At 52.8% G+C, this 7,396-nt stretch overlaps 3 protein-coding genes across 3 annotated transcripts; all 3 read left to right on the forward strand.

Moving 5' to 3' along the window:
* Positions 1-839: 839 nt before the first annotated feature.
* GLOTRDRAFT_5721 (uncharacterized protein) lies at positions 840-1,798 on the forward strand (the record flags this gene model as incomplete). The annotated part of the gene is made up of 4 exons (XM_007872411.1): positions 840-948; positions 1,003-1,456; positions 1,521-1,622; positions 1,690-1,798. Coding segments are annotated over 4 exons (774 nt in total), but the record flags the coding sequence as incomplete, so codon positions are not given.
* A 2,351-nt stretch (positions 1,799-4,149) lies between these two features.
* On the forward strand, positions 4,150-5,489 carry GLOTRDRAFT_66594 (DUF1680-domain-containing protein; the record flags this gene model as incomplete). Its single annotated transcript, XM_007872566.1, has 9 exons — positions 4,150-4,221; positions 4,275-4,286; positions 4,347-4,494; positions 4,553-4,587; positions 4,637-4,701; positions 4,754-4,841; positions 4,899-5,198; positions 5,263-5,380; positions 5,434-5,489. Coding segments are annotated over exons 1-9 (885 nt in total), but the record flags the coding sequence as incomplete, so codon positions are not given.
* Positions 5,490-6,490: 1,001 nt separating this feature from the next.
* On the forward strand, positions 6,491-6,704 carry GLOTRDRAFT_112630 (uncharacterized protein). Its single transcript, XM_007872567.1, has one exon. The coding sequence runs from the start codon at positions 6,498-6,500 to the stop codon at positions 6,672-6,674; it is 177 nt and encodes a 58-aa protein (XP_007870758.1). The 5' UTR covers positions 6,491-6,497; the 3' UTR covers positions 6,675-6,704.
* The last annotated feature ends 692 nt before the right edge of the window (positions 6,705-7,396 follow it).

The following is a 7,396-nucleotide window of genomic DNA, read 5'->3' on the forward strand; positions in this document are numbered from 1 at the left end:
CTCGGTGAGAAACGAGACCCAAGATAGTCACTCCTCAGGGTCTTCCACGCCGGTCTCTGAGGGAGACTTCGAGTCTGTAACGCTGCCGAGTTGCGCAACAGAGACAATGCGAAGTTCCGGGACGCCCACCCTGCGGAGCAAATCCTTAGGCTTCGAAGATGTCCCACAATCCAAATCGCGAGGACGGATATGGGGCCAGCAGCTGGACGAACGCATTTCCAAGGTATTGTCTTGGCAGGATCGTATGCTAATGGGAGAGGTGGAAGATCCGGTTCCCTTTAGTCCCATCCCTTCGGCCGAGTCCGACTGGTCGTCGCATACGGACTCGGAGGTACGCGGTATTCCCCCAGCGGGATATTGGAACGACGGCGGCAATGCGTAGCATGCATATTATGGGCGGAGTAGACTGAGTCAGCGTGCAAGACCTCTGTGTAGCTTCTTCTGCAGTGTTCGGACTGATCTGTATTTGTAGTTTTCTATTTTATACTTCTCGGAATGTATGATGTGGTATCCTTAGAGCAACCCGTATACCCAGAGCACTAATGTTGCATTTGTGTTTTCCTTCACTGTCTCCCTTCTCTAATACAATGACCTCCAGGGGACCTGCCACCGACGCGTCTGACGCGTCCATGCGCGCGTGACGTCACGCGTAGTCTCAGGAACAGTCTCCCCCCGGACTCTGGCCGGACTCTCCAGAGACCGTCTCTCACTACGTCACAGCCAGCGACACGACCCGAGGCCTGCACCATGACGCTCTCCACTTTCAGCGCGACTTGTAGCTTCAGCTCTTGCCCTCCACCGCCATGTCGACCAGTTCGAATGCGAACCATCCACCGGTAACCCAGCAGCTTGAGGAGCGGGCTAAGGAAGTCGGACAACATGCCTTCCAGGCTGTATCGTCGTTTGCGTGGTTATGGCCTTTTCGCGGAATAATCTTCGCGGTGACCAGTGAGTATTCAGGCTGGAGAGCTTAAATGCAATGCTTAGACATTGGTTGCGTAGATCCCAAGTTGTTCGTCTCAGTGCGCCCGGCGCTGCTCAAATCCCTCGCGCTTTCGACCGTAATATTCATCGTCTTGCTCATCTTCACATATCTGCCACAAATGGCGATCCTCGCTCTCATAACAGGCCCTCTGGCACCTCTGTTTGCCTTTGTGCTCATCGGCGCGGAGTCGGTACTGATCCTCACCCTGCTGGCCAAGCCGCTCTTCCTCGAGCCAGCGCTGACGCAGGTTTTCGACGCGACTCTGATTGCTCGAGGGCAGCGAGAACTCGTGATTCAGGGAAAGAAGCGACTGGGAGCAAGCAGCGGTGGCAAGGGTCGTGACGTTGGAAAAGCGTTGGTGAGGCCCTTGCAAGGCTTCACGCCCAGCGGTATCATCAAGTATGCCTTATCCCTGCCTTTGAACTTTGTCCCCGCAGTCGGGACCGCCTTCTTCATCTTGTACAATGGTGTGTCTCGCCTCTTTGTGTCGCCAGACTATATATACTAACGTTCGCCACATTGTGTGTTTAGGAAGCAGAGAGGGACCCGGCTGGCATTCACGCTACTTCCAGCTCAAGGGGCTCACAAAGCAGCAGAGACAAGCATTCATCGAGTCACACAGGCCGGAGTACACTGCGTGCGTATTGCTTTCATCTCGTGCGCCACGAGGTCGTTGCTTACTGACTTTTTCCTTTGTGTTACAGCTTTGGTGCATTCACGCTATTGCTGAACTTCGTTCCTTTCGTTGGATTGCTGTTTAGTTTTACCAACACTATCGGAGCCGCGCTATGGGCAGCAGACATGGAAGCCAAGGAGAATTTGATTGGGGCCGAGCCGACACCAGCGGAGAGCGCGAAGCAGCAGTGATTGCTGTGGAGCGGAGGGAGCCATATACATGACCAGAACTGACCCCAGCGACCTGAGCTCGTACGTGCGCATCCCTACGTATGACTTTCAGTACGAAACGTAGCCTCATTTATCATATTAGTATCTTGTAATTTTCTTTATACACGGGAATAAATGCTTTCACAATCGCCGCGCACGGTGACGCTGAATGACAGTTCTATCGGTAATCCAAGATCTGTGTGGCGTGAAACGCGTGACATTGATGCGACGCGCTTTGGCCACCCTGTGGCGTGGATAACTACATGTACCCCGCGCCACAGCACTTAACCTTGTACTTCATTAGCACTCACCACTCCGTATCCCTCTCAAACCGTGATGACGACCTCGAAAGTCCCTGTCGACCCCCTGATGCGCGAACGTATAGCGAACCTGATTCCGAAGCCCACGGCGACACGTGCTATCGACGAGCTGCGTATGTACCTCGAGATCTTCGTTATCGAAGCTATGTGGGCGGGCGAGTATCAGCGACCTACTCCGCCTATCAAGGACAAGCGGAAGCAGAAGCCGCACCCTTTGCCTGTACGTCCCGAAAGGACACGGTTGCTGAAGCGGATGGAGAGGATTAATCCTGACAGGTTCAAGCGGTGTGTGGCATGGTGTGAGCTTTCGGATTCTTGTTGTGTACCGGGGCGTATGGACTGATTGTGGCATGGTTGTAGTTAACGAGGATGTCATAAGACCTCCCGAACCTCCAAGAGATCCGACAAAGGGCAAGGAGAAGGCTACGGATCCTCCGGTGGCGCCCAGTCCGCCTGTGGCTTGGAACCTTTTCAGGTGAGTCTCAGATATGATTTTCAAACCAAGCAGCAGAGCAGGACTGATGCTGGACGGCGTTGTTAGCCTCTTCTTCTGGCTGGTGCAGATCGCTGCGAGCCTTTTATACCTGTTATGGCCCGAACCTAGACGACCGAGTCCGACAACGCAAGCTGTGGCCTCGGCCAAGGCGACCGACTTCGGCGCAAATATCTTCGGCCATATCAAACCTACTGGAAGGGACCAAGCCGTCCTGGATGGTATCATCCACGGCTCGGTGGTGATAGAGTACCGGGAGCCCGAGCTGCTGTCGCACAAAGACTTGCTGAGGTTCGTTACATGCAAAACGGTAGGCTTCATGAGACGAGTCGAAATTGAGTTTTGGTGGACTTACAGAGTTTAGTTTCCTAGCTTCGATACGTGCTGGTATGGAAGGAACGCGTTCAACAGGGAGGAGTGGCTGTGGGCGTCGGTAAGAAAGACCTTGTTCAGTCGGCGTTTTGAGGAGAATGCTGACCGGGACTGTAGATATGGGATCAGTGTTTCCACCAGCAAACTCCATGGTTCATCTTAAGCAACGGACAGGATTGGGTGTTTGGCGCGTTCAGTGAAGGTTCATTTCACGCCTCTCTTCTTCTTCATGGATCCCCAGCTGAGACGCATGTTCATTAGAGTGGACCACGGGGTTCGTCTCGTCCGTCATGCGGATAGAATGTGACGGGCAGCTGATCATTCCATGGGTGGTGTACTGGGTTGCGTCCGCTCTGAGTTGGCCTGGGACGTGGAGAGTCCCGCGGATTAAGGAGCCGCCTCGTCCGACTACGGAAACGCTCAGTGTGGCGTATGACCTGATGGGGTGCAACGGAAATGCTGCGATGTCGCTCTCTTGTATGAGGTCGTAGTAACTGCCACCTGAGAGCGCTGGGCTGAAGATGCTTGTGGATTTCTTGCCTGATAGATATGGCGGGATAACTCGTATTCTTAGAGGCAAGCAGCTAGATGCCCCGTCCATCTTCTTCCAATTCAATGGACCTCGGATAGAAGTAGAATATTTGTATAAAACGGACAATCCTCACTTTATCATATTGATATTGATTCGTGCTCAAACGATGATTGAAGTCTTTTACGCCCTTGTCCGTCCTTGATACAACCTCGAATGTATCTAGGCGCTAGTGTTGCATTCGAGCCTTGTGCTCAGCAAAGAACATCCTTCTCGTCGGTGAACTGTTGCTGCGATAGTCAAGTCGTTCAGGAAGAAGAAAGGACTGACCAATCGACTTCAATGTGGCAAACCCGGCTCGGGTATCGCAGGACGGCCCGCATGACGATAAGGGCGTTTATATCAGTTATCGGTCTTTCCTGTGCTTGTAACAGACTATGGCCACCCCAGCCAGCTATGACAGTAGCCAATTTGTCCCCATTCATCTCAAAGATTGCCGTGTAACTTGCGATTTCTGGGTTGGACGTGTTCGCGCCGTACGAGATGGCGCACTTCCTGCTATATATCAACAGATGAAAGAGACGGGAAGATGGGACAATTTGAAGTTACAGTGGAGGGAAGGGGATCCGAACAAGCCGTATGTATCGCTCAGCGCGCTCGATTTAGGTGTTTGACGTGTATTGTGGTTAGACATCGGTTCTGGTTGGCTCAATGCTTGTCTTGAATTCGAGATCCCGGTCTGAGCAAAGCTAACACACACAGGGACTCTGATGTTGCAAAATGGCTCGAAGCTGCTTGCTACTCTCTGATCGAACATCCTGATCCCGCCTTGGCGCGTCTGGTAGAGGAAGCGGTGGACCTATTTCGCGGTGCCCAGCAGGAGGATGGATACCTCAATTCATACTATACAGTGCGTGCGCGACCCTTCACGAGATGAAGGGATGATCTTTTAATCCGGACGGGTGTAGGTGGTCGAGCCAGGGCGACGATGGACAAATGTTGCGTGAGTAGTAGTCATATGTCAAACTAGGACAATGCCGAAGAGCTCCCAGTTGGTCGCATGAGATGTATTGCGCAGGTCATCTCCTGGAAGCCGCGTTAGCACATCACGAATACAGTAGGTCTAAATCATCGATGGACCAATCTCGACACGCGCTGACGCTCTGCAGCACATTCTATGCGTCTGTTAGGCCCAGCACTGAAGTACATTGAGCATATACGGTCGGTATTTGGCCCGGGGGAAGACCAAAAGCATGGGTAGGTCCCTGACACGCTGAGAATTATATGTCACTTTCCGTACGCTGACACACACAGCTACCCGGGTCATCAGTGCCTGGAACTCGCCTTACTCCGCGCATACGAGACCACGCATGATCCTTCCCTGCTCGACCTAGCACAGTACTTCATAGAAGAACGCGGACAGAAAAGGGCATATCGCGATGATTCCGAAGCTTGGCAGAAGCATTACTACGACATCGAAGCGGAAGCGAGGGGCGAGGACGCCTTCGTGGGTCCTATGAGACGAGGCGGGGACAGGTTCGAGTACATGCAAGCTGACAAGCCGATCAGAGAGATGACCAAGGAAGGTATCAGGGGACATTCGGTCAGAGCCATGTGCGATTTACTCCTATTCTTCCCACATGAGTACTCAGAGTGACTGACGTATGCCCGATAATAGGTACTGGCTGACTGCTGTTGCGGGTCTTGCGCGTTTGACAAAGGGCGAAGACGGGACCTTGAAAGCTGTCGCTGAGGCGCTATGGGCGAATACCACCGAAAGAAAGATGCACGTTACGGTACGTACTTTTCCTCCGTCGTTATTACCCACAAAATCGACCGCGACCCTAAGGGAGGCTTGGGCGCGATAGGGGAGTGGGAAGGCTTCGGTCCTGATTACTTCCTCCCCAACGAGACCAGCGAGTATCGATAGACTGTTTCCTCAGAAGGCCACAAAATGACTCGCGTTTCCAGGCTATCTCGAGACTTGCGCCGCCATCGGCCTTGTCTTCTTCGCTCGCCAGATGCTCCTGCTGGACCCTCTCAACTGCAAGTGCGCCCCATCTCTCCTCTCATTGTGGGTGTCGAAACGTTGTGTGACATCCGATGAACCTAGGTATGCAGAAGTGATGGAGCGCGCCTTGTATAACGGTGTCCTTGTCGGCATGAGCCTTGATGGGAAAGGCTTTTTTTATGACAACCCGCTGGCGACACTCGAAGGTGCTGTGAAGCGGAGCGAGTGGTTCCAGGTTGCCTGCTGTCCGCCTAACGTGATACCTTATTATTCCCTCGAAACAAATTGTCAGTCTTACTTATACTGGATTTGAAGGTTTCACGATTACTTGGCTCCCTGGGCAAGTACATATATTCTATCACTTCCAGACATGTGGTCTACGTCCATCTCTATGTCTCGTCGACGGTGGAGATAAAGACAAGGTCTGGCCGGGTGGTAGTGTTGCAGCAGGAATCGGACCCATGGAGTGGCAGTAGCTCGTTTACCCTTACGGGCAGCGCCGAAGACGTTGGGAAGTTCAAGTTGTGCTTGAGGAAGCCCGTTGGTGTGGATACCTGGAAGGTACGCTTCATGTCCTGAATGGGGCGCCACATAAAGTCTGAGCGCTGTGTTGATAGGTCAGCGCCGGCGACGATGCGCAGTTAATATATTCTGGGTCCGAATCTGTGGCGAAACTGGATCTGGGTGATCATGCAGGCCCGTCCCAGACGTCCCTGACTGTCCTAGTGCAGTATGCCTACCATCCTCGGGTCATCCATCCACATCATCTGGATTTCGAAAATCGCGGCTGTGTAGCGCTCGCTCGGGGCCCGTTCATCTACTGCCTCGAAAGCATCGATAATCCTGCCGTGTCAGATCTGCGAGCTTTGCGGCTGCCGCTCGATGGCGGTATCGAAGAGCATATGGACAGCGAGAAGTTTAAAGAATGGAAGCTCGACGTGCCTGTCCTCAATGTTCTCGGAACTGCTGTTGAAAGGCAAGGCGCGGGAGAACGTAAGATGTATCTTAATTTTGTGCCGTATTTTGCATGGGCCAATCGGGGGAAAGGTAATACGAGGGTCTGGTTCCCTGTGGAGTAGGTCTGCGTATGGTCATTGCATCCTGCGAGGTTGTGCCAGTTCTGATGCAGTAGGAACTGCGCGACCTCACAAGGCGCATGCGGGCCTTGCGTGATTCTTGACACACACTAGGTCTAGTGTTGCTCCTGCAGTGAAGTTGCAGTGTCGCACAGTGGAGTTTTTGACACTTCAACCCGAATGAAGTGAAGTTGCAGGCGCTTCAAAGTCTTCATTGAAGTCGGAAGACCAGCCGCGGAATATCCCGTACCATTCCCACGTACGTGTGGCGGAGTGACTGACTGGTCCTCATAAGACGAACTCGGGGGAAATTTATGTATACAGAGTACTAAAAAATGCACTAATAATGCCCATACCATCTGCCCGCGAATACATTTCCAAAAATTGAGTCGACACCTTGTCATATGGACTCCTGACGAATTCTTTGAGCCTAGTGCAAACTGCCAGTATGCTATGGAGGTTATCTGCCACGGCCATTCTATTATTGTCTCTGCACGGGGTATGACGCGGAGTAGATACGACTCTATGCGACTCTGACACCACTTGGACGGGGGGCGAGTACGTCTGGTGGCGCGCGCCAAGCGCGCGCTGCCATTCACGGTCAGCACGTGGTCATGATCAGACTTCAATGCAGTCTGCAAAGCCAATTCATGACGACTGTGCAGTGGGTGAAGTACATGAAACTTGAAGTGAAGTGAGACAGTCTGCAAAGTGACCTCACTGCA

Source organism: Gloeophyllum trabeum, assembly GCF_000344685.1.
Source record: "Gloeophyllum trabeum ATCC 11539 unplaced genomic scaffold GLOTRscaffold_00018, whole genome shotgun sequence".
Taxonomy (NCBI): domain Eukaryota; kingdom Fungi; phylum Basidiomycota; class Agaricomycetes; order Gloeophyllales; family Gloeophyllaceae; genus Gloeophyllum; species Gloeophyllum trabeum.

Excerpts from the sequence above, each read along its gene's own strand:
- GLOTRDRAFT_112630 (XM_007872567.1), top strand. The coding sequence starts at position 6,498 with ATGGACAGCGAGAAGTTTAAAGAATGGAAGCTCGACGTGCCTGTCCTC.